General features: G+C 46.0%; 2 protein-coding genes across 4 annotated transcripts in view; one reads left to right on the plus strand and one right to left on the minus strand.

Moving 5' to 3' along the window:
* Window positions 1–11,731, minus strand: part of KIFAP3 (kinesin associated protein 3) — a 105,713-nt gene extending 93,982 nt beyond the window's left edge. For 2 of the 3 annotated variants that reach the window (XM_056523671.1, XM_056523670.1), the window contains exons 1-2: window positions 11,560–11,730; window positions 2,460–2,591 (exon numbers count right to left, since the gene is read on the minus strand). In XM_056523671.1, coding sequence (XP_056379646.1) covers window positions 2,460–2,591; window positions 11,560–11,591 — 164 coding nt within the window. In that variant the 5' untranslated portion in view covers window positions 11,592–11,730. Of the gene's footprint in view, window positions 1–2,459; window positions 2,592–11,559 lie in introns of all 3 variants that reach the window. The other variant, XM_056523672.1, reaches the window with a different exon arrangement.
* Window positions 1–24,737, plus strand: part of NTMT2 (N-terminal Xaa-Pro-Lys N-methyltransferase 2) — an 87,764-nt gene that overhangs the window by 17,130 nt on the left and 45,897 nt on the right. The gene's annotated exons all lie outside the window — the stretch shown is intronic.

Below are 24,737 nucleotides of genomic sequence, written 5' to 3' on the forward strand. Positions count from 1 at the left end.
CTGTAGTCGAGTTTTGTAATCAAGGAAACAGTAGGTCCTGATATACCCATCAACTCAAGTGGCAGATGCCCATACCAGGCACGCACCAACAATCATTCCATCTTCGAAACTCTGCCAGGTCTGACATATCACGTCTCTAACAAATAAACATATTTTTAGAACAGCACAAGCAATGAAGTTTCTCAACAGCCATACAGGCTACATGACTGAGAAAACCATGGGTATTACCAGAGAGGGCAGGGGTGCCAGAAAGAGTTCAAAGCTAGGTGATCCTGCACGCCAGAGAAACATAGGAGAACTCCGGCGGCCATTTGCACTTATCAGATCCCCGCGATTGCACAGCGGGGGTCTGACACGACCCCCAGAACCTTCGGTTTCGCTTTAGATGTGATGAGCATTGATCATGGCATCTACAGGGTTATTAGCGGACATCAGAGGGATCACAGATGTCCACCATCATCGGTGAGGCTCTGGCTGCTGATAGCAGCCTGAGCTTACCTGCTATGTAGCGTGCGCTGCTCCTGCGCTTGTAACATGACTAAGCCGTAAATGTAGGGAGCTGTGTGCGAAGTTACTCATTGTAGTGTCGTACATTTACAGCGCACGTCCTTAACCCCTTAAGGACTCAGGGTTTTTCCGTTTTTGCACTTTTGTTTTTTCCTCCTTACCTTTTAAAAATCATAACCCTTTCAATTTTCCACCTAAAAATCCATATTATGGCTTATTTTTTGCGTCGCCAATTCTACTTTGCAGTGACATTAGTCATTTTACCCAAAAATGCACGGTGAAACGGGAAAAAAAATCATTGTGCGACAAAATCGAAAAAAAAACGCCATTTTGTAACTTTTGGGGGCTTTCGTTTCTACGCAGGGCATATTTCGGTAAAAATTACACCTTATCATTATTCTGTAGGTCCATACGGTTAAAATGATCCCCTACTTATATAGGTTTGATTTTGTCGCACTTCTGGAAAAAATCATAACTACATGCAGGAAAATTTATACGTTTAAAAATGTCATCTTCTGACCCCTATAACTTTTTTATTTTTCCACGTACAGGGCGGTATGAGGACTCATTTTTTGCGCCGTGATCTGAAGTTTTTATCGGTATGATTTTGGTTTTGATCGGACTTTTTGATCACTTTTTATTCATTTTTTAATGGTATAAAAAGTGACCAAAATACGCTTTTTTGGACTTTGGAATTTTTTTGCGCGTACGCCATTGACCGTACGGCTTAATTAATGATATATTTTTATAGTTCGGACATTTACGCACGCGGCGATACCACATATGTTTATTTTTTATTTTTTTTACACTGTTTTATTTTTTTTATGGGAAAAGGGGGTGATTCAAACTTTTATTAGGGAAGGGGTTAAATGACCTTTATTAACACTTTTTTTTTTACATTTTTTTTGCAGTGTTATAGGTCCCATAGGGACCTATAACACTGCACACACTGATCTTTTACACAGATCACAGGCGTGTATTAACACGCCTGTGATCAGTGTTATCGGCGCTTGACTGCTCCTGCCTGGATCTCAGGCACGGAGCAGTCATTCGTCGATCGGACACCGGGGAGGCAGGTAAGAGCCCTCCCGGTGTCCGATCAGCTGTTCGGGACGCCGTGATTTCACCGCGGCGGTCCCGAACAGCCCGACTGAGCAGCCGGGTCACTTTCACTTTCACTTTAGAAGCGGCGGTCAGCTTTGACCGCCGCTTCTAAAGGGTTAATACCGCACATCGCCGCGATCGGCGATGTGTGGTATTAGCCGCGGGTCCCGGCCGTTGATTAGCGCCGGGACCGACGCGATATGATGCGGGATCGCGGCGCGATCCCGCTTCATATCGCGGGAGCCGGCGCAGGACGTAAATATACGTCCTGCGTCGTTAAGGGGTTAAAGGGATACTCCGCCCCCAGACATCTTATCCCCTATCCTTTGATGTCTGATCGCGGGGGTCCCGCCACTGGGCGTCGGGTGCAGTGCCGGAGACTCGTGACATCATGGTCACGCCCCGCTCACGACGTCACGGCCACGCTCCCTCAATGCAAGTCTATGGAAGGGGCGGGACGGCCCTCATGCCCCCTTCCATAGACTTACATTGAGGGAGCATGGCCGTGGCGTCACGATCCTCCGCATCGCCAGTTCGCTCTATGCACAGATGTCTGGGGTACCACAGGCGAGATCCTGGAAGTCCCCAGTGGCGGGATCCCCGCGATCAGAAATCTTATCCTGTATCCTTTGGATAGGGGGATAAGATGTCTAGGGGCAAAGTACCTACTCATAGCACATAAACAAAAAAGCCCTGATATAGCTGCATCAATGAATTTTTTTTTTTTTTTTAAGTTATTGCTTTTTGAATCTTCAGGTCATTATGTCAATATACCCTAATGTATTTTTCTAAAAATGTTACATAAATGGAACTGTATAAAGCAGAATAGACTTTAATTCATGACTTACATTTTCTGACACTCCTTCCTTTCTCCGAGCATTGGATCTCCCAACTCTCCCAGGATAGTGGCCTCCACTTCATAGTGGACGACAAGAGCCTTTTCTGTTGGGTGGACATCTATGCTACCTCCTTTTACTTTCCTAAAAAACAAGAAGAAGGTCAAAGGGTTCAAAGTCTTATAAAACAGATGGTCTATCCTCAATATTAGATCAGCGGGGTCTGTCTCTTTGCACCCTCTGTGAAGAAGATGTGACACTTACGAGCACCATAACCTCTAAAATTTATACCAGAGCTTGGACCTACATCGCCATACCATTAGTAGTGGTGGAGCAAGGTACTGCAGGGTTGTCCCATTTACCTCTCACCTCCGCTAATGAAAGTACGACGATGCAGGGCAAGCACTGGTAAACATTGAAGAGGCTCTTTCAAGTAGCTGAGTGTCAGGAGTGGCAAGAGTCAGACCCCCACCGCTCTATTGTTCATGGTCTATTCTCAGGACAAGTCAACCAATCTAAAAGTAGATCATAAAAAAGGTGCCTTGTTCTAACAACATATCCTGCTAAAAAAAAGAGAACACAAATCCCCTCTTAAATGGGCACTGTCAGATACAAAAACTTTTGATATGTTGTAAAGCATGTATAACCAATAGGTTTTGTTATTGCTTTCATTAGAAAATATTCAGTATTTCATAGTGAAAAAGCCAGTCAAACAACTGCCCCCCCGCTGCCTGCTTAGACACATACTAGTCCTGCTGTGTCCATGCGTCATCACCTATGTCATGGACACACTTCCTTGATTGACAGCTGTGAGCGCAGGGCTCAGAGCTGGAGGAAAAATCCTCCCACTGTCAGCTTGTTTCCCGCTACTGTCAGTGAGGACAGGCTGGGAGTTGTAGTTTTGTTAATGCTAGGGGAGATGTGAGCAGACAACATACTGAGGGAGGGGGCGGAGACCTGCATAGTGAGGCCACGCCCCCTCGCTTTGAGAGGAATTCAGACTAGTGAGCTAAATTAAAAGTGTAATAAAAAAAAAAAAAGGTGCTGGACACATAAAAATGAGATCTACATGGTCAGGATTAGGTACTGGGTGATATATTAAAACGAAATGTTTTTTGTTTGATCTGACGGGTACGCCTTAAAGAGGCACTTCAGGAAATGTTATTTTCTTTATATAGTTCACCGTTGGCTATTATAAGGGAATTATGTAGAGGTTCTTGTGTATGCCCTGTGCTTACCTGTTTCAGCAGATATGGCAGGGAAGGGTTCTCAGCCATACTGATTGCAAAATCATTACTGAAATTATTTTCTAGCATTGCCTATATTTCCATCAATCCTCTGGCTGTGCAGAAAGAAGGAGTGTGGAGTGTTATTGCTTTCACCTGGCTAGACTTTAGCAGCCGAAACTGCTGAGACTTTGAAGGGGTACTCGGGTGGAAAACAATTTTATATATATTTTTTTTATCAACTGGTGCCAGAAAGTTAAACAGATTTGTAAATTACTTCTATATAAAAATCTTAATCCTTCCAGTACTTATCAGCTGCTGTATACTACAGAGGAAGTTCTTTTATTTTTTAATTTATTTTCTGTCTGACCACAGTGCTCTCTGCTGACACCTCTGTCCATGTCAGGAACTGTCCAGAGTAGGAGAGGTTTATGCAGGCACGTAGAAAAGATGCTCACGGCACTCGATGCGCTGGTATAAAAGGTACTTCTTTATTTCAAGCAAGGAGGTTCACAAACATCGGGTGCGGAGACGGGGGAGACAGGTCACCGCAACATACACAAAAAATCCAAAAACATGAAATTACAATAAAACCATGATTAGAAATAGGAGAGGTTTGCTATGGGGATTGGCTCTTGCTCTGGACAATTCCTGACATGGACAGAGGTGTCAGCAGAGAGCACTGTGGTCAGAGAGATAAGAAATTCAAAGAGAAAAGAGCATACAGCAGCTGATAAGTACTGGAAGGATTATGATTTTTAAATAAAAGTAATTTACAAATCTGCTTAACTTTCTGGCACCAGTTGACTTAAAAAAAAAAATAATAATAATTTACACAGGAGCACCCCTTTAAAAGTGAGTTGGGCTTCAGGGAGCTGCCACAATAGGTCTAATAGGTTATGATGTCATCCTGTTGTTCACAGGAAGTCAGCTGACCCAGGACTGACCACTTCCTCTGACTATGAAGTAGAATTGAACACTGGCTCATGGATTGTACCCAGAGAGTGGTGGTCAATGATTCGTACTCTGATTGGTCCCCGGTTATTAGTGGTGTACCCCAAGGTTCAGTACTGGGCCCGCTGTTGTTTAATTTATTTATCAATGATATAGAGGATGGTATTAACAGCTCTGTTTCTATCTTTGCAGATGACACCAAGCTTTGTAGCACGGTACAGTCTATAGAGGATGTGTATAAGTTACAAGATGACTTGGATAGACTAAGTGTCTGGGCATCCACTTGGCAAATGAGGTTCAATGTGGATAAATGTAAAGTTATGCATCTGGGTACTAATAACCTGCATGCGTCGTATGTCTTAGGGGGGATTAAACTGTCAGAGTCACTGGTAGAGAAGGATCTGGGTGTACTTGTAGATCACAGACTACTAAATAGCATGCAATGTCAGGCTGCTGCTTCCAAAGCCGGCAGGATATTGTCATGTATCAAAAGAGGCATGGACTCAAGGGACAGGGACATAATACTCCCCCTTTATAAATCATTGGTACGGCCTCACCTGGAATATGCTGTTCAGTTTTGGGCACCTGTCCATAAAAGGGACACTGCGGAGTTGGAAAGGGTGCAGAGATGCGCGACTAAACTAATATGGGGCATGGAACATCTTAGCTATGAGGAGCGATTAAAGGAGTTACAATTGTTTAGTCTTGAGAAGAGACGTTTAAGGGGGGATATGATAAACCTATATAAGTATATTAATGGCCCATACAAAAAATATGGAGAAAAACTGTTCCAGGTTAAACCCCCCAACCCCCCCCCCCCCCCCCCCCAAAGGACGAGGGGGCACTCCCTCCGTCTGGAGAAGAAAAGGTTTAGTCTCAAGGGGTGACACGCCTTCTTTACCGTGAGGACTGTGAATTTATGGAACGGTCTACCTCAGGAACTGGTCACAGCAGGAAAAATTAACAGCTTTAAAAAAGGATTAGATACATTCCTGGAACAAAATAACATTAATGCTTATGAAGAAATATAAAATCTCATCCCTTCCCCAATATCGCGCCACACCCCTACCCCTTAATTCCCTGGTTGAACTTGATGGACATATGTCTTTTTTCGACCGTACTAACTATGTAACTATGTAATTTTGGGTGGGGCAGACCGATGATCACATTACTCAGTTACAGCAATGAATCGTATGGATGCAGCTGTGCTGGGATGAAGCAAATGGCACTGTAGGACTAATGATGGTAAGTGTGCATGATATGGACAAAAATACCTAGACATGAATATCTCAGATAAGAAAGGTCACTTTATAGCTGGGGCTGCACATTAGATTAATGTTGTCTGTATCTGACGAGTTCGGCATGACCAGCCGACCACCTAATGCACTGTTTTTCAACTAGGGTACCTAAAGCTAATGCAAAACTACAACTCCCAGCATGCCAAGACAGCCTTCGGCTGTCTGGGCATGCTAGGAGTTGTGGTTTTGCATCAGCTCGAGGCACCCTGGTTGGTAAACACTGATTCCAGGATAAGACTTTTTTTTAACATATAAACTGGCTCCAGGAAGTTGAAAAGATTTGCAAATTACTTCTATTAAAAAATCTTAATCCTTCCAATAATTATCAGCTGCTGAAGTTGAGTGGTTCTTTTCTATCTGTCAACAGTGCTCTCTGCTGACATCTCTGCTTGTCTCGGGAACTGCACAGAGTAGAAGAGGTTTGCTATGGGGATTTGCTTCTACTCTGGACAGTTTCCGAGACAGGTGTCATCAGAGAGCACTTAGATAGAAAAGAACAACTCAACCTCAGCAGCTCATAAGTACTGAAAGGATTAAGATTTTTAAATAGAAGTAATTTACAAATCTGTTTAACTTTCTGGAGCCAGTTGATGTATATATATAAGTTTTTTCCTGGATAACCCCTTTAATGTGTATGGTGGCATCTGGACTCTTCTGGTAGAAGGCAGGTGGATTTCATGCCTCAGGAGAGGGAATCATGAAGTCTCTGCTTAGTTTTAGGCCTAAGGCCTAATGACCAGAATGTAAACTGCAAGACTTCAGGATTATTATAAAATATAGATTGGAGGAAAAAAAAAAAAATTGCACTAAAAATTCTTAAAAAAAAAAAAAAAACATGTTAAAGGGGTACTCTGCTGAAAAAAAATCTTATCCTCTAAACAAAGGATAAGGGATAAGATGTCTGATCAGGGGGGGTTCTGCTGCTGGGGACCCCCGCGATCTCCTGGACAGCAGTGGCGGGGAGCGTCTGTGTTCGTGACTTCATGCCTCCTCCATTCATGTCTATGGGAGGGGTCGTGACAGCTAGTACGTAGCAGTCATGTCTCCTCCCATAGACATTAATGGAGGGGGCGTGGTGGCTGTAGTCACCAGTCATCGGAGTTCGCTCAATGCACCGGATGTCTGGGGTGCCGCAGCGGAAATTGCGGAGGTCCCCAAGGGCTGGGCCCCGTGATTAGACATCTAATCCCTTATCCTTTGGATAGGGGATAAGATGTTTTCCGGCGGAGTACCCCTTTAAATATAAAAACACAATTTCAACAATGGATCATTTTCCGATGACACAATTCCTTTAAAGAGGTATAAAGGATAGCCAGTGGATTGATGGGGGTCCAACTGCTGGGACCCCTAACCGATCATGAGTAAGCAGAAAAACTGTGGCCCCGAATAAATGCAGCGAAACCGCATGTGCAGGGTCAGTGCTCCCTTCCTCCTCTATAGCAGTGTTTTTACACCAGTGGGTCTCCAGCTGTTGCAAAACTACGACTCCCACCACGCTCGGGGAGCTTGTTTTGAAACAGCTGGAGGCCTACTGGTTGGAAAACGGGGGATTCTGAACACTGCTGAGTGCCACTGGAACAGGAGATAACCCTGTAAAATAAGAATACCCCTTTAAATGTTTTGCCACGACTTGTCAGCTATGACTACAAAGCGGCAGCGTGCCTGGAGGGTTGTCTGCATATAGCACATTGGGGGAGGTTTATCAAAACTTGTGCAGAGGAAAAGTTGCCCAGTTGTCTATAGCAACCAATCAGATCGCTTCGTCCATTTTTGAAAAGGCATCTGCAAAATGAAAGAAGCGATCTGATTGGTTGCTATGGGCAACTGCCCCACTCTTCCCCTACACAGGGCTTGATAAATCTCCCCCATAGACTGCAGCGGTAACTATGCGTATACAGCGGCCGCACACCAGAGAGTGTTTGTGACAGGAGCTGTGAACGCAGCCTTAGATCAGGTGTGAAAATGGCGCCAATACCTGATCCATATTTGAAGGACACCACCGCATACAGCTGACTATAAAGCAGTGTTATTTTATCTGCATCTTAAATGGAATCTGCAGCATAGGTGTGAACAGGGCCCTAAATGATAACAATTCTGTCTGTGATACTAATATCCGGCTCTGACAGATGAAAATCTGCGTCATGAGTCAGAACATCAGAAATAGGTCATCGTATCATTGTCCGAGAGCTGACATGAAGCCTTACAGATGGGCCCATAGAGAAGATGGAGGAGGATAGGGGTTATACATCAGGAGGAGGATAGGGGTTATACATCAGGAGGAGGATACAGTGGGGATCAAAAGTTTTGGGCACCCCAGGTAAAAAATGTGTATTAATGTGCATAAAGAAGCCAAGGAAAGATGGAAAAATCTCCAGAAGGCATCAAATTACAGATTAGACATTCTTATAATATGTCAACAAAAGTTACATTTTATTTCCATCATTTACACTTTCAAAATAACGGAAAACAAAAAAATGGCGTCTGCAAAAGTTTGGGCACCCTGCAGAATTTATAGCATGCACTGCCCCCTTTGTAAAGCTGAGACCTGCCAGTGTCATGGATTGTTCTCAATCATCATCTAGGAAGACCAGTCTCAAAGGTTTTAAATGCCCAGACTCATCTGACATTGCCCCAACAATCAGCACCATGGGTTCTTCTAAGCAGTTGTCTAGAAATCTGAAACTGAAAATAGTTGACGCTCACAAAGCTGGAGAAGGCTATAAGAAGATAGCAAAACGTTTTCAGATGTCAATATCCTCTGTTCAGAATGTAATTAAGAAATGGCAGTCATCAGGAACAGTGGAAGTTAAAGCAAGATCTGGAAGACCAAGAAAAATATCAGTAGAACAGCTCGCAGGATTGTGATAAAAACAATTCAAAACCCCCGTTTGACTGCACAATCCCTCCAGAAAGATCTGGCAGACACTGGAGTTGTGGTACACTATTCCACTATAAAGAGATACTTGTACAAATATGGTCTTCATGGAAGAGTCATCAGAAGAAAACATCTTCTACGTCCTCACCACAAAAATCAGCAAATGATCATATAGACAAGCCTGATGCATTTTGGAAACAAGTTCTGTGGACCGATGAGGTTAAAATTTAACTTTTTGGCCAGAATGAGCAAAGGTACGTTTGGAGAAGAAGGGGGACGGAATTTAATGAAAAGAACCTCTGTCCAACTGTTAAGCATGGGGGTGGACCAATCATGCTTTGGGGTTGTTTTGCAGCCAGTGGCACAGGGAACATCTCACGAGCAGAAGGAAAAATTGATTTCAGCAAATTTTGGATGCTAACTTGATGCCAACTGGGAAAAAGCTGAAGTTAAAGAGAGGATGGCTTCTACAAATGGATAATGATCCTAAACACACCTCGAAATCCACGGGGGATTACATCAAGAGGCGTAAACTGAAGGTTTTGCCATGGCCTTCACAATCTCCTGACCTCAACATAATTGAAAATCTATGGGTAGACCTTAAAAGAGCAGTGCGTGACAGACAGCCCAGAAATCTCAAAGAACTGGAAGACTTTTGTAAGGAAGAATGAGCAAAGATACCTCAAACAAGAATTGAAAGACTCTTGGCTGGCTACAAAAAGCGTTTACAAGCTGTGATACTTGCCAAAGGGGGCAGTACAAGATATTAACTCTGCAGGGTGCCCAAACTTTTGCAGACGCCATTTTATTGTCTTCTGTTATTTTGAAAGTGTAAATGATGGAAATAAAATCTAACTTTTGTTGACACATTGTAAAAATGTCTAATCTGTAATTTGATGCATTTTGGAGATTTTTCTATCTTTCCTTGGCTTCTTTATGCACATTAATACAAATGTTTACCTGGGGTGCCCAAACTTTTCATCCCCACTGTAGGGGTTACACATCAGGATGATGATGATGATGATGGGGGTTACACATCAGGAGGAGGATGATGGAGGTTATACATCAGGAGGATTATGATGATGATGCCATGATCATCCTCCTGATATATAACCTCCATCATCCTCCTGATGTATAACCCCCATCATCATCCTCCTCCTGATGTTACACATCAGGAGGAGGAGGATGATGATGATGATGGGGGTTATATATCAGGAGGAGGATGATGATGGGGGTTATACATCAAGAGGATGATGGAGGTTATACATCAGGAGGAGGAGGAGGATGATGATGATGATGGGGGTTATATATCAGAAGGAGGAGGAGGATGATGGGGGTTATACATCAGGGGGATGATGATGATGATGATGATGGGGTTATATATCAGGAGGAGGATGATGATGGGGGTTATACATCAGGAGGATGATTATGATGATGATGGGGGTTACACATCAGGAGGATGATGATGATGATGATGATGATGATGGGGTTATACATCAGGAGGATGATGGAGGTTATACATCAGGGGGATGATGATGATGGGTGTTACACATCAGGAGGAGGATGATGATGATGATGATGGAGGTTATATATCAGGAGGAGGATGATGATGGGGGTTATACATCAGGAGGATGATGGGGGTTATATATCAGAAGGAGGAGGATGATGGGGGTTATACATCAGGGGGATGATGATGATGATGATGATGGGGGTTATATATCAGGAGGAGGATGATGATGGGGGTTATACATCAGGAGGATGATGGGGGTTATACATCAGGAGGATGATGGAGGTTATACATCAGGAGGATGATTATGATGATGATGATGGGGGTTATACATCAGGAGGATGATGGGGGTTATACATCAGGAGGATGATGGAGGTTATACATCAGGAGGATGATTATGATGATGATGATGGGGGTTATACATCAGGAGGATGATGGGGGTTATACATCAGGAGGATGATGGAGGTTATACATCAGGAGGATGATTATGATGATGATGATGGGGGTTACACATCAGGAGGAGGATGATGATGGGGGTTATACATCAGGAGGATGATGGAGGTTATATATCAGGAGGATGATGATGATGATGATGGGGGTTATACATCAGGGGAATGATGATGATGGGAGTTATACATCAGGGGGATGATGATGATGATGGGGGTTATACATCAGGGGGATGATGATGATGGGGGTTATACATCAGGGGAATGATGATGATGGGAGTTATACATCAGGGGGATGATGATGATGATGGGGGTTATACATCAGGAGGATGATGATGATGATGATGGGGGTTATACATCAGGGGGATGATGATGATGGGGGTTATACATCAGGGGGATGATGATGATGATGATGGGGGTTATACATCAGGGGGATGATGATGATGATGATGGGGGTTATACATCAGGGGGATGATGATGATGATGATGATGATGGGGGTTATACATCAGGGGGATGATGATGATGATGATGATGATGGGGGTTATACATCAGGGGGATGATGATGATGATGGGGGTTATACATCAGGGGGATGATGATGGTGGGGGTTATACATCAGGAGGAGGATAGGGGTTATATATAAGGAGTAGGATGCCGTGTGGGTGTGTATAGAGATCACACACAGGCAGCCATAGTGCACTGATCCTCCATACACAATACATCTCATTAGATGGACATCACTGTTTACCCATCACTAGGTGCAGACCAGCCCTGACAACCTGCAGCCCCCTCCCCCAGTGTGTTCACCTCTTCAGGTATCTGGCGTCCTCGGACTGCATGTCTACCGCACCGGTACCGGCTCCGCTGGCTGCAGCACCGGGAGGTGACGCTGCGATAACCGTGTGTTGTTGTTTCCAGGGGGATGGAGCCGCCTTAACGTTAGAATGATCAAGGCCCGGCGTGACGTCACGGTCACATGACTGTATCGAGCCGGCTGAGGAGGAAGAGGGGGCGGAGCTTGTCCGTACAGTCTGCTCTGAGTGACGTCAGCGTACAGTATCTCCGGGGTGACGTCATCTGCGCCTTCAGAGTTGCTTTCTATGTTTCGTACGACAACAAATCCTGTGATCTCCCAGCATGAAAAACAATACACTCTAATATACTTATTATAATATTCTGCTCTATTTTAAACAATAACTTGTCCATGATGACGTCACCAGTTCACATTGCTCTATATGAAACGTCATGGTCTGTGGCAGTAACAGGCTGCTGGGCACAGGGCACCAGAGCAGTATTGTCCTGGTAATAGTATTGCAAAGTGTAACATTTTTTAGTTGGGAGGCATATAATAGAGTCCAGACTGGTGAAAAGCCCCCTTAAAGGGGTTCTCCGGTGCTTACACATCTTATCCCCTATCCAAAGGATAGGGGATAAGATGCCTGATCGCGGGAGTCCCCCCGCTGGGGACGCCTGTGATCTTGCACGCGGCACCCCGCTTGTAATCAGTCTGATTACGGGCGACCGCAGGGCCGTCGGCGTGTGACGTCATGCCTCCGCCCCGTGTGACATCACGCTCCGCCCCTCAATGCAAGCCTACGGGAGGGGGCATGATAGCTATCACGCCCCCTCCCGTAGGATGCATGAGGGGCGGAGCGTGACTTTTTTCCTATTTTCCCTTGTGAAAATGAAAAATTTGAGGTAACACCAGCATTTTAGTGAATTTTTTTTTTAATTTTCCCACTTTAACTTTAACGAAAATTCGTCAAACACCTGTGGGGTGTTAAGGCTCACTATACCCCTTGTTACGTTCCGTGAGGGGTGTAGTTTCCAAAATGGGGTCACACATGGGTATTTATTTTTGTGCGTTTATGTCAGAACCGCTGTAAAATCAGCCACTACATTGCAAATCACCAATTTAGGCCTCAAATGTACATGGTGCGCTCTCACTCCTGAGCCTTGTTGTGCGCCCGCAGAACATTTTCCGCCCACATATGGGGTATTTCCGTACACAGGAGAAATTGCGTTACAAATTTTGGGGGTCTTTTTTTCCTTTTACCGCTTGTGAAAATAAAAAGTATGGGGCAACACCAGCATGTTAGTGTAATTTTTTTGATTTTTTTACACTAACAGGCTGATGTAGACCCCAACTTTTCCTTTTCATAAGGGGTAAAAGGAGAAAAAGCCCCCCAAATTTGTAGTGCAATTTCTCCCGAGTACGGAGATACCCCATATGTGGCCCTAAACTCTGAAGTGAGAGAGCGCCATGCGCATTTGAGGACTAAATTAGGGATTGCAGAGGGGTGGACATAGGGGTATTCTACACCAGTGATTCCCAAACAGGGTGCCTCCAGCTGTTGCAAAGCTCCCAGCATGCCTGGACAGTCAGTGGCTGTCCGGAAATGCTGGGAGTTGTTGTTTTGCAACAGCTGGAAACACTGCCATACAATATGTTTTTAATTTTTATTGGGGGGGGCAGTGTAAGGGGTGTATATGTAGTGTTTTACCCTTTTATTATGTGTTAGTGTAGTGTAGTGTTTTTAGGGTGCATTCACACTGGCAGGCGTTTACGGTGAGCTTCCCACTTGGAGTTTGCGCTGCGGCAAAAAATTTGCCGCAGCTCAAACTTGAAGCAGAAAACTCACTGTAAACTCGCCCGTGTGGCCCGTGTGTGTACATTCACATGGGGGGGAGGGGGAACCTCCAGCTGTTTCAAAAATACAACTCCCAACATGTACTGATAGACCGTGCATGCTGGGAGTTGTACTTTTGCAACAAGTGGAGGCACACTGGTTGGAAAACCTTCAGTTAGGTTCTGTTACCTAACTCAGTATTTTCCAAACAGTGTGCCTCCAGCTGTTGCAAAACTACAACTCCCAGCATGTACTGATCGCTGAAGGGCATGCTGGGAGATGTAGTTATGCAACATCTGGCTACAGTTTAGAGACCACTGTATAGTGGTCTCAAACTGTAGCCCTCCAGATGTTGCTAGCCAACTCACCAGCTTCCGTAGGATCCAGGGAGCCGCATCGCTGTCCTCTGCTGCCACCGATACTCGTCGCTGATCGTCGCCTCCGCCGCGGTAAGTGGACTTCGGCGCAGGTCCCCTTCGGTTTCCCCATTCTGCCCCGCCTATTGTGGGTGGGCAGAACGGGGAAACCGAAAGTTAATCCCCCCGCCCCCGATCTGCTATTGGTCATCGCTTATAGATGACCAATAGCAGGGATAGGAGGGGTGGCACCCCTGCCACCTCACTCCTATCCCTTCAGGGGGATCGTGGGTGTCTTGGACAACCCCGATCCTCCTTATTTTCCGGGTCATCATAGACCCGTAAGACCCGGAATCGTGCAAATCGCCGGTGTGAATTCACCTGCAATTTGCGGCGATCTCCAAGATGGGGGGGTCTGATGACCCCCCTGGACATTTGCTGATCGATATCAGCAGTCACCCCGGTCCGGTCCCCGCCCGGCGCGCAGCAGGGACCGAAATTCCCACGGACTTACGCGTACGTCCTTGGTCCTTAAGGGTTAAAGGAAAATGGTCATCTGTTCACCCACACTAAACCCAATACACTGGGTTATAGTGTGGGTGAACAGGAGATTGGGGTTAATGGGTTAAATATGTACATGCACTCAGAAGATCTGTCCCTCCGAATATCTTCTTCCATCTTCAGTGAATTGCGCGCTTCCGGCTCAATCTGAATATTTATTGTAACTGGTCACGTGAGCTCTCAGTCAGCGCAGTGCTCTCATGACCAGCAGAAATGCATATTCATATTGATCCGGCATGCCTGCCTCCAGTGCCCAATTCACTGAAGATGGATGCCGATCTTCGAAGGGACAGATCTCCGGAGTGCAGGTACGTATTTAACCCATTAAGCCCTCATCGATCTCCTATTCACCCACACTATAACCCAGTGTATTGGGTTTAGTGTGGGTGAACAGACCATTACCAACCTTTAAGGGGTTGACCCCTCGCAGGGAAAACCCTTTACTAGAAACCCCCCCCGTAAAATGGTATATTTATTGTAATTAATAGTTAAAATATACCCCACACACAAATGTTTAAAATTTCCAGCAGCTTTAAGGTGGAGAGTCAGTATCACTCTCTCTAAGATAAGACACTGTTCAGCCCAGGTCAGTGCTTATAGTCTGTGTGCTTCCTATGCCACACACAATTGCACCTGATACTGAGTCCCTATTCTTATTAGTATGCCACCTTTATGTGTGCTGTATTAAAACATATAACTACTAGCCTCCCCGACGTTTCGCTGACGAATCAGCTTTGTCAAGGGTAGCGAGGCAAATGTGTTCACAAATACCGTCTGTCTACTTTTATGATCTACTGTTGATGTCACTTCCCGTCCTTATTCAACCAATCAGTGTGTCCCGCATCATACATCCCGTCTCTGGTGTGACAGAGATACCCAACGGGAGCATTTTACATTCAGGTGTATCATCGCCTCTCTTGCGAGGTTATGGTCAGCTGACAAAATCACCTGATCGCAAATCTCGAGATATGATCGCAATGCACACAACATTTGTGGTGTCCCGGTACCGTATTGCATCCAGTACCTAGTGTAGAGGTCCCCAAAGTCAGAGTAACTACGTTCAGGTAGGGTTCCTCAGGTGGGACAGCCCCTAGTCACCTCTCCTTAAGTTTAACTTGTATATCAATAAATGTATATATTGGTAATTCTATCTATATTATATAGGAATGTATAGTACTTACCTTGTTCAGTGTCGCAGGACCTTCGGACCTTAGGAGGTTCTTGGGTCATGTGTTACCCAGCATTCTCTGTAATGATGATTGCCATCCGTATGGACCAATTAGCTTTAGTCCAGCCCCTGCCCATATAAGGGAGCTGCGTCCAATTATCGCTCTCTTTGGTGGCTGCTCTCGTGGATGCCGGACTAACAGGACGGTGTGCTACGCAACTTTCAACAACACGCTAGGCCTCAAAACCTACGTCCTCAGCAGAACCAAAAATCGTGAGTCTTATACTAATTCCTGCTAATTCTAGCCTGACTCCTGGACCGTAACTAATTCTCCAAATTAGCTGTATTGATGAGAGACTGTTATGTTGTTGAAGTATACAGAAAATCTTCAGTAAAGTTAACATTGTTTACAGAAGCTTTCCGGTTGTGGACAATCCATTATTAACATATATTTTATATATATATATATATATATATATATATATAAATATATATATATATCCAAGTGTTATAATCTCATGTAAATATCTATGACAGGCACCCCCCCACAAAGGAAATAGTATGGCCAAACAGACTCCTAAGACTCCTATAATCATATAATCACCAAAAACAAGGAGCTACTCAAACAAATAATGAAAAAGTACCACAGTATCTTTATTCAAATGCAACATACACATAAAATACATACAAAAGGGAGGAAAAGAGCATCAGAAAAGGGCGGCAATCCCGGGACTAGATGTAATATATATATATATATACATACATAATGAACAAACCATTACAACATAATACAGGACAATATACGTAAACAGCATGGTGGCTATGCAAATTTACATATATAAATGATAAACTACAATAATGAACAGATACAAAGGCCTTCTAAAGTGCAAGTACTCAAGTAGGCAGACAACATAAACCATGACGCTGGTACACACCAAAGATACCAACCCCAACTGCAGTGACGAGGTGTCAGATGTCCCGTGATGCCATCACCCCAACACGTGTTTCGTGTCACATTCCCGGATGAAGGTCACAGGAACAAAACACATGTTGGGGTGGCAGATACTGTGATATTTTTTCATGATTTTTTTTTGAGTAGCTCCATGTTTTTGGTGAGGATAGGAGAGATGGTTGCTGAATGACCTTTGGTGATGCTGTGGAGGAGAAGGGACTGAACAACAACAAAGATGTGGTCTCAAATGGCTGGAGGTGCTCAACCCCATTTATACTGGGGGAGCAGATCCTTCCCTTGTGGTTTGTTGCAAGGGGCGATCCCCAACATAAAAATGCATACAATGGAGGATGCCTGCAGCGGACTACAAGTGCCACAATAGAATCCTACACCAGATAGACGGTGTGGATATGTAACAATTAGAATACTGGAAGGGCAAGCTGTGCATAACTAGCTTGCCCCCTGACTGGTGAGCAGTTAAGGGGTTACGAAATATACAGGCAAGGTTTTTAGCCCCCTCCCCCGCCTGTAAAACTTGTCAGTGGTATGTCCCATGGGTGGGGGGGGGGGGGGCAAGGAATGCACCAATCAGAGGTTTAATAGTTTCCCGGGCTTTCAGGAGCCCTCCCCTGGGTATTTATAGCTGTGGAGCCTCCCTTCCCCCCCTCAATCTGCCCAGGACCCGGAGTTTTGCTGCCGGTTGGTAAGTGTCTGCCCCCTTATGGCCCGGATGAAGCAGGAGGGTGAGGGCTGGCATGCTCGCTTGTGGCTGAGCTGGCCTCCCCTCCTGTTGCGCCGGCGTTGGGTTCGGGAGGCTGGCGGACCTCTCCTCAGTCCCGCTCTCCTTTCCCCTGTTGTCCCTGTGCGCCCTGTCCCGCCCGTTCCTTTTGCCCTCTTCCCTGCCCTAGCCCTCTCCCCTTCCTGTACCTTGATCCCTCTCCCCAGGCGTGCTCCTTATGAGCATGCTCTGCTTTCCTTCTTGTCCCCCCCCCGTGCGGTCCCCTCCGTCTCCTTTCCCCCCACCTGTTGTCCCCTCCGTCTCTGGAGGTGGCGGCCCCTGGGTGGCTGCTGCTGGGTGGCGGCCCCTGGGTGGCTGCTGCTGGTTTAACCCCCTTGCGCAAATGGACATTTATTAACGTCCATTTGCGCGTCCCCAGCTGTAATGCACGCTCACAAGGCGAGCGCGCATCATAGCCGTTGGCTCCCGGTTGCTATTAGCAACCAGGACCCATGCTAATGCCGGACATCGCCGATCGGGCAGATGTCCGGCATTACCTCTTTAGACGCGGCGATCAAGGTTGATCGCCGTGTCTGAAAGTGAAATTGCAAGCATCCCGGCTGCTCAGTCGGGCTGATCGGGACCATCGCGATAAAATCGCGATGTCCCGATCAGTTGGGACGCAGCAGGAGGGTCACTCACCTGCCTCCTGCGCGTCCGCTCGTTGATTGATTGCTCCAATCCTGAAATGTATATGTGTGTGTGTATATATATATATATATATATATGCACATAGATTACATACTGTATATTAAAACAAACATACACATATGTGGTATCGCCGCGTCCAAAATATAAAAATATATCATCAATTGAAGCGCTCCGTCTATGGCGTACGCGCAAAAAAAAATTATAATAATAAATAAATAAAAATGCATAAAAAAATAAATAAAATTATAAATAAATAAAAAATAGAATAATAAATAATCAAATACATCAATAAATAAAAATAATAATAATTGAATACATAAATTTCACAGTCCAAAATAGCATATTTTTTATCGCTTTTCATACCGTAAATATGAATAAACAGCGATCTCAACATCTGATCTAAACGACAATGTTACCGTGGATAACTTCAGATCACGGCGCAAACTGTATGAGCCCTCATACCGTCCCCACTCATTTACCCAGCTCCTCACCCCCACCACACTAGCACCCCCCCTTATCTCCCCTTGTTGCCGTGGCTGCTGCTGCCCCCCCCCCTTTTTCCTCATGCTTTTCCAGTGCTCCCCGTGTTCTTGCAGCCACTGCGCCCCGCCTCCCCATCACCTCTCCACCCCAAGTTCCCACACCTCTCCCCCCCCCCTGCTGCCGCTGCTGTCCTTCTTCTTCCTGCCTCTCCAGTGCCCCCCCGTGGTGGGGTAGGGAGTGCTCCCCTGATTTCATGTTGCTCTTCCCCCTCTGGGGCCAGATGGGAGCATAGACATATTCGTCGCCGCTCTCGCTCTGGCCCTGGGAGGCGGTACAGGCGGTGTTTTTTTGGACCTTCTGCTCGCCTGCAGGGAGTAGGTGTTTCGGTTCTTCCCGCAGGGGTTCTCCCTCCTCCTCCTCTGCCTCATAGAGTGCCTCGAAGTCCTCTCCTGCTGGTTTCCCGGCATGGCTTCCAGAGCCGTTCCGGGCGGTGGCCGAGTGCCTGCATGTCTCCAGCGTGCCTTGTCCCATGCCTGCGGCAGTGGTGAAGTGGTTCCTCCAGCTGTTGTGCTCTCCATATTCTGGAATTGGTGAGTGTTCTGATGCGGGGCTTGGGCCCCTTCCCCGGTTTGTGTGCTTATGGCTGCATTCTGTGTAGTGTTTGTCTTTTTGTTCCCATGTGTTTGTTGAGTTTGGGTCTTGGATATTCTGTGTTGGTCTCTGGTTGGGAGTTGGGTACGTCTCTTCTTGACGGGGTGCTTTGGTAGGGTTTCATTTTCTGCAGTGCGCGCTTAGGTGAGTGGTCTCTAGGCCTTACACTCTGGGTGGCCGGGGCTTTTTTGCGGACTTAGCTCCTGAGGCTTGTTCCTTATTCTGAATCGGTGGCTGCCACCCAGTTACGGTTTTGTTTCTTTTGGTTTTTGTTTGGTTTTTCTCTCTGTCTTAGTTGTAGTCTCTCTCCGCTGCTCCATTTGTCCTAGTGTATTTGTCTGATGTTTTTTTCCTGTTTTGCTCCCAATCTCTGGTAGGCATGGGACTCCCGTATGTCGTGCTGGGTGTTTTAGCTGATGTGGCGGTGGGTAGGTTTCGCTTGTCTCCAGTGGGTAGGTTTCGCTTGAGTCTCCGTTTGTCTTGCCTTGTGAGTTCTTCTGTTCGTGGTGGTATTCCAGAGGGTGATTCTTCTGTGTTCTACGCTTGTTGGGGTGTGGTTTGTTGCTGCAAGGATGACACGCAAATTCGTGAAGCGTTCCATTTTTTGTGCTCGCTTTGGCAGCGAATATATTGAAATTGGAATGATACAGGGAAGATTAGCATGGCTTCCGCATGCTGCGTTGGCATTGGTCTGCTGCTTTCCTGTGGTCAGGGAGTGATTGCGTTTTCTCTGTTTTGGTTTTCTCGGGGCTCGCTAGGTGCCCTGGTTCCGGTCCTTGCTAGTTTACTGAATGTTCCACGGGGAATATGGTTCTGGGCGGAGTTTTTTCCTGCAGGTTGTCTCTGGCTGCTGAGGGTGTGTGGTATCTGTGCCCCTGCATATGTGCCCCGGGTTAGCTAAGGGCTGACGTTTCGGTTGGTTGGGGTTTTTCATGAGTCGTGCAGTGGACAGGCCTGCTTTCAGTCTCCCGTTGTTCTCAGATGTGGCTGGTTTGGTCGGTTGTTGGTGTTGTGGTTGGTTTTCCGGTGGTGCTGCGGGGTGGTTTACCCCTTGGTCTTGGTAGTCGGTGGGTTTCTGCCATGCTTGGGTTTTGTTTGCGCTTTTCCCTTGGTGTTGGTTGTGGGATTTTGGGTGCTTGCTTCGGCAGCTCATGTTCTAGAATTGTAACGATACCGTGTGGGTTGGCGTGGCCCCTGCGCTTGGTTGCACTCTAATTTGGTGATACTTTTCTTCTTTTCTAGGGTATGATTTGAGTGATTGTGGCGTGTTGTCAGTCTGACATTCGGGGCGTTGTCACTGCTATTATCTCTTTCGGCTTTCTTCCTGTGCTCGGCTTGTTTACCTAGTTCTTCGCTGTTTGGAGTTATGATTTATTTTGGGGCTATGCTCCCTGGGGTCGGTATTGGGTGTTGACGCTTTGTCCCGTTTTTCTCTGGCAATGGTTCCGGAGGTTGCTCCCTTGGGTGGAGTCGGAAGGTTTGCTCGTGTGGCTGGCCCATGGTTCATCGTGCAGAGTGGTGTATTTCTTGGTCTGCTTTGGTGGCTCCTGCGACTTGGTCGCACTCACGGTAAGGCGCTTGCGAGTGGTTGGTGTTGGTGTGGAGGCCGGGATGTCTACAGTCGAGGAGGGTCCTGGAGGTTCCAATTGTGTCTGTGGATAGGGGATTTGTTTCTCATACCTGGAATGCCCCTTGTAGTAACCTTACGTGGCTCTGATATTTGATTTCCTATTTCGTTTTAATAAGATGTGATAACGGAAGTTAACTGCTGTGTCACCTCTCCAAGGAGGTTTGAGATTTGGGCTGTGTTCTCCGTGCATCCAAATAACATTCTTAGTATGTGACGCTGGGTACTCTCCACCTGTTCATGTGAATCACCTACTATTAAAAAAAAAAAAAAAAAAATGGGCGGCTTTCCCGCTGTGCTGTGATCCAGTAGGGTGCGGTTGCCGCACGGAGCATGGCGGGGGGTGATTTTTCTTTTCTGCTCTGCTCTGCTCTGGTGTATACCTAGGGGCTGGACCCGCGAGTGGGTGGCCTTGCTGTCGGCGACCGATTTTTCTTGAGTTTTTGGGTCACTTGGTGGGTCGGATTTTTGGTTGTCGCTTTTGCGTTGTTTTTCTGATCCGAGGTTTTGCGCTGGCTTTTTCTGGGCTATGTGGATGGGGCACTTCCTTTCTCCTCGTCTCCTTCTATGGGACTTGGGTGTCTGACGTGTTTTTGGGTGCCTATTTTGTGCGTTTGCAGGCAGTCGGTCCGAGACTGCTTAGGCGATCCGGGACACGCAGCTTGTGCTGCATGAGGGTCCGCGAATTACTGTTTTTCCGGTTGTCATCCTATTGATGACTGTTTGCTCCCCGCCCCCGATTATTCACTTTCAGGTTTTTTGTCTGTTTTGCGTTTTTTACTTTTCTTTGATAGGGTGGGGTGTTGTGAGTTCGGGATTCGCTCTCTTTTTGTGTCGGGGCCGGTGGAGGTGGCTGGGTTTCTGGAGAGGGTAGTGCAGCGCGTGGGGCGCTGGCGATCTGCATGTTGTGTTGCTATTTTCACCCAGTTTGTGTTTCCCATATGTGTTTTGTTTTGGAGCGGCTTTCCGCAAGGTGGTGTGAGTACTGCGGCACTCTTCGCTGTATGGGCGAGTCTGAGAGAGGAGTTCACACAAGAGTTATTAAAAAAAAAATAATAATTATCCTGGCGGCAGGTACCTCAGATGGAAATATGTATTTCCTGGAGAGGAAATGTGTTGAGCGGATTTCCTGGAGAGGAAATGTGTTGAGCGGATTTCCTGGAGAGGAAATGTGTTGAGTGGATTTCCTGGAGAGGAAATGTGTTGGGCGGATTTCCTGGAGAGGAAATGTGTTGGGCGGATTTCCTGGAGAGGAAATGTGTTAGGTGTGTCCGGGGGGCTGAGGTGGCCCCAGGTGTTGGCTATCCGGTATCTCTTGGGTGGGGGTCGGAGCCCAGTGTAGGGCTAACTGGTCTCCTCCATGGCGGTAAGAAGACGGTGAAAGCGGGGTCAACCCGGGGTAAAACTCCACACAGGACGGTGTGGCAGCACCTCTCGGGTTGGTAAGAAGCCAATCGGTGTCTTTGTTAGTTAAATTGTTATTTATATAAGTAATTTTATAAATAAAGCTGTGGCCGATTCCCCCCCACGGAAAAGTTAAATTGTTGTTGTGTCAGTTATTATTTCATTATTTATTGTAGTAAGGGGGAGGGGTAGTTATAGCCTGCTAAGAGGTAATTGGGTCTCAACAGTCTGGTGGGGCAAGCTGTGCATAACTAGCTTGCACCCTGACTGGTGAGCAGTTAAGGGGTTAAGAAATATACAGGCAAGGTTTTTAGCCCCCTCCCCCGCCTGTAAAACTTGTCAGTGGTATGTCCCATGGGTGGGGGGGGAAGGAGTGCACCAATCAGGGGTTTAATAGTTTCCCGGTCTTTCAGGGGCCCTCCCCTGGGTATTTATAGCTGTGGTGCCTCCCTTCCCCCCTCAATCTGCCCAGGACCCGGAGTTTTGCCCTCCCTCCCTCCCTTTTTTGTATCTCTGTTTACTGTAAGTCACAGCTTGGCGGTAAGAAGACGGTGAAAGCGGGGTCAACCCGGGGTAGACCTCCACACAGGACGGTGTGGCAGCACCTCTCGGGTTGGTAAGAAGCCAATCGGTGTCTTTGTTACAGTTAGTAATTTTATAAATAAAGCTGTGGCCGATTCCCACCCATGGAAAAGTTAAATTGTTGTTGTGTCAGTTATTATTTAATTATTTATTGTAGTAAGGGGGAGGGGTAGTTATAGCCTGCTAGGAGCTAATTGGGTCTCAACAGTCAGGAATTTAGGTGCACTACTGTGGTAGATGTAAACAATAGTGTTGAGCGGCATAGGCCATATTTGAATTTGCGAATATTCGCGAATATATGGACGAATATTCGTCATATATTCGCGAATATTCGCGTTTTATTTTCGCATATGTAAATATTTGCGTGTGTGAAAATTAACATATGCGAAAATTTGCATATACAAAACCCACACAAGCAAAAATTCGCATATGCGAAAATTAGTATATGCAAAATTTCACATATGCGAAAATTCGCACACCAGTCTCAAACAGTAGTATTAGAGCCTTCTTTACACTACACAACCCTCAACACTGATATTAAACACTGATATTAAAATTGAGACATTCATCAGTATATCCTTATATGAAGGACATACCTGAGCCCCACACCAATGCCAAGGTTTCTCAAGTTGCATGGGACCTAACACTAAACCTACCTGTGCGTGATAAGCAAAACCAGGGGCCAGTGGGCAATTACGGCAGCATTGGGCCGACTCACAGCCTCCTCCCAGATACCCTCCAGTGTGGCTGAGCACACATACAATGGGAGGATTGGCTGATATAGGTGCCGGCCTCACAAGTGCATCATAATGCTGCCTGGAAGATGTTCAAGGCGCATTACATATGGAGTTTACACACCTCCAAGTATAAAGTTTAAACAACAACAAAGACGTGGTCTCAAATGGCTGGTCTCAAAATTGAATGTCTCAATTTTAACATCAGTGTTGAGGGTTAGCCAATGTCATTGTTTACATCTACCACAGTAGTGCACGTAAATTCCTGTATTCTAATTGTTACACATCCACACCGTCTATCTGGTGTAGGATTCTATTGTAGTCCGCTGCAGGCATCCTCCATTGTATGCATTTTTATGCTGGGGATCGCCCCTAGCAACGGACCACAAGGGCAGGATCTGTTCCCTAGTATAAATGCACAACTGCATTTGGGGTTGAGCACCTCCAGCCATTTGAGACCACGTCTTTGTTGTTGTTGTTTAAACTTTATACTTGGAGGTGTGTAAACTCCATATGTAATGCGCCTTGAACATCTTCCAGGCAGCATTAAGATGCACCTGTAAGGCCATGCAACTATATCAGCCAACTTAGGTGGGGCTTGTAGTCTGCTTCCCTCCTCCCATTGTATGTGTGCTCAGCCACACTGGAGGTAACCTGGGAACAGGCTGTGAGTCGGCCTAATGCTGCCGTAATTGCCCACTGGCACCTGGTTTTGCTTATCACGCACAGGTAGGTTTAGTGTTAGGTCCCGTGCCACTTGAGAAACCTTGGCGTTGGTGAGGAGGAGGGACTGAGCTTGAGTGGAGGTCACTTGATTCCTGTGTTGTGTATTAAGAAATCTGCACCTCAGTGTGTCACCCCAGTAGTAAGGTGATTACACGAGGAGGAGGTTTGTTACAGTTAGTCACTCTAGTATTAAGTAGATTACATGAGGGGTAGCTTTGTTACAGTGTGTTACCCCAGTAGTAAGGTAGGGCATGTCAAAGGGCAGAACCAATGGGTGGGGTCAAGGGGGTGGCAAAATTAGCTTTTGCCTAGGGTGACAAAAATCCTTGCACCAGCCTGCGCACTACTAATCCATCTCTCACCTGTGTTTCACAGACAACCTGAAAATAGTAATGTCAGGCACTATTCACACTGCCATTGGAAGCTTAGCCTAAAGCCCTTGTTAACAGTCCTATTAAACCAATGAACACCATGATAGACCCCATTATGCATCAAAGGAGTCCGTCAGGTGTTGGTGGTATCCAGGCTGCGGATCCAGTATTACGACTTAGTTTCCTTTATAAATTGTGAACAAGTAAAATGTTACAGAATTTTTAATGATATGATGATTGAGCTTTATTTGCATAAATCTATGAAACCTTCTTTTTTTTTTTTATCATTTGGCAAAGTGCCTAAAAACACA

The sequence above is a fragment of the Hyla sarda genome, chromosome 6, assembly GCF_029499605.1.
Source record: "Hyla sarda isolate aHylSar1 chromosome 6, aHylSar1.hap1, whole genome shotgun sequence".
Taxonomy (NCBI): domain Eukaryota; kingdom Metazoa; phylum Chordata; class Amphibia; order Anura; family Hylidae; genus Hyla; species Hyla sarda.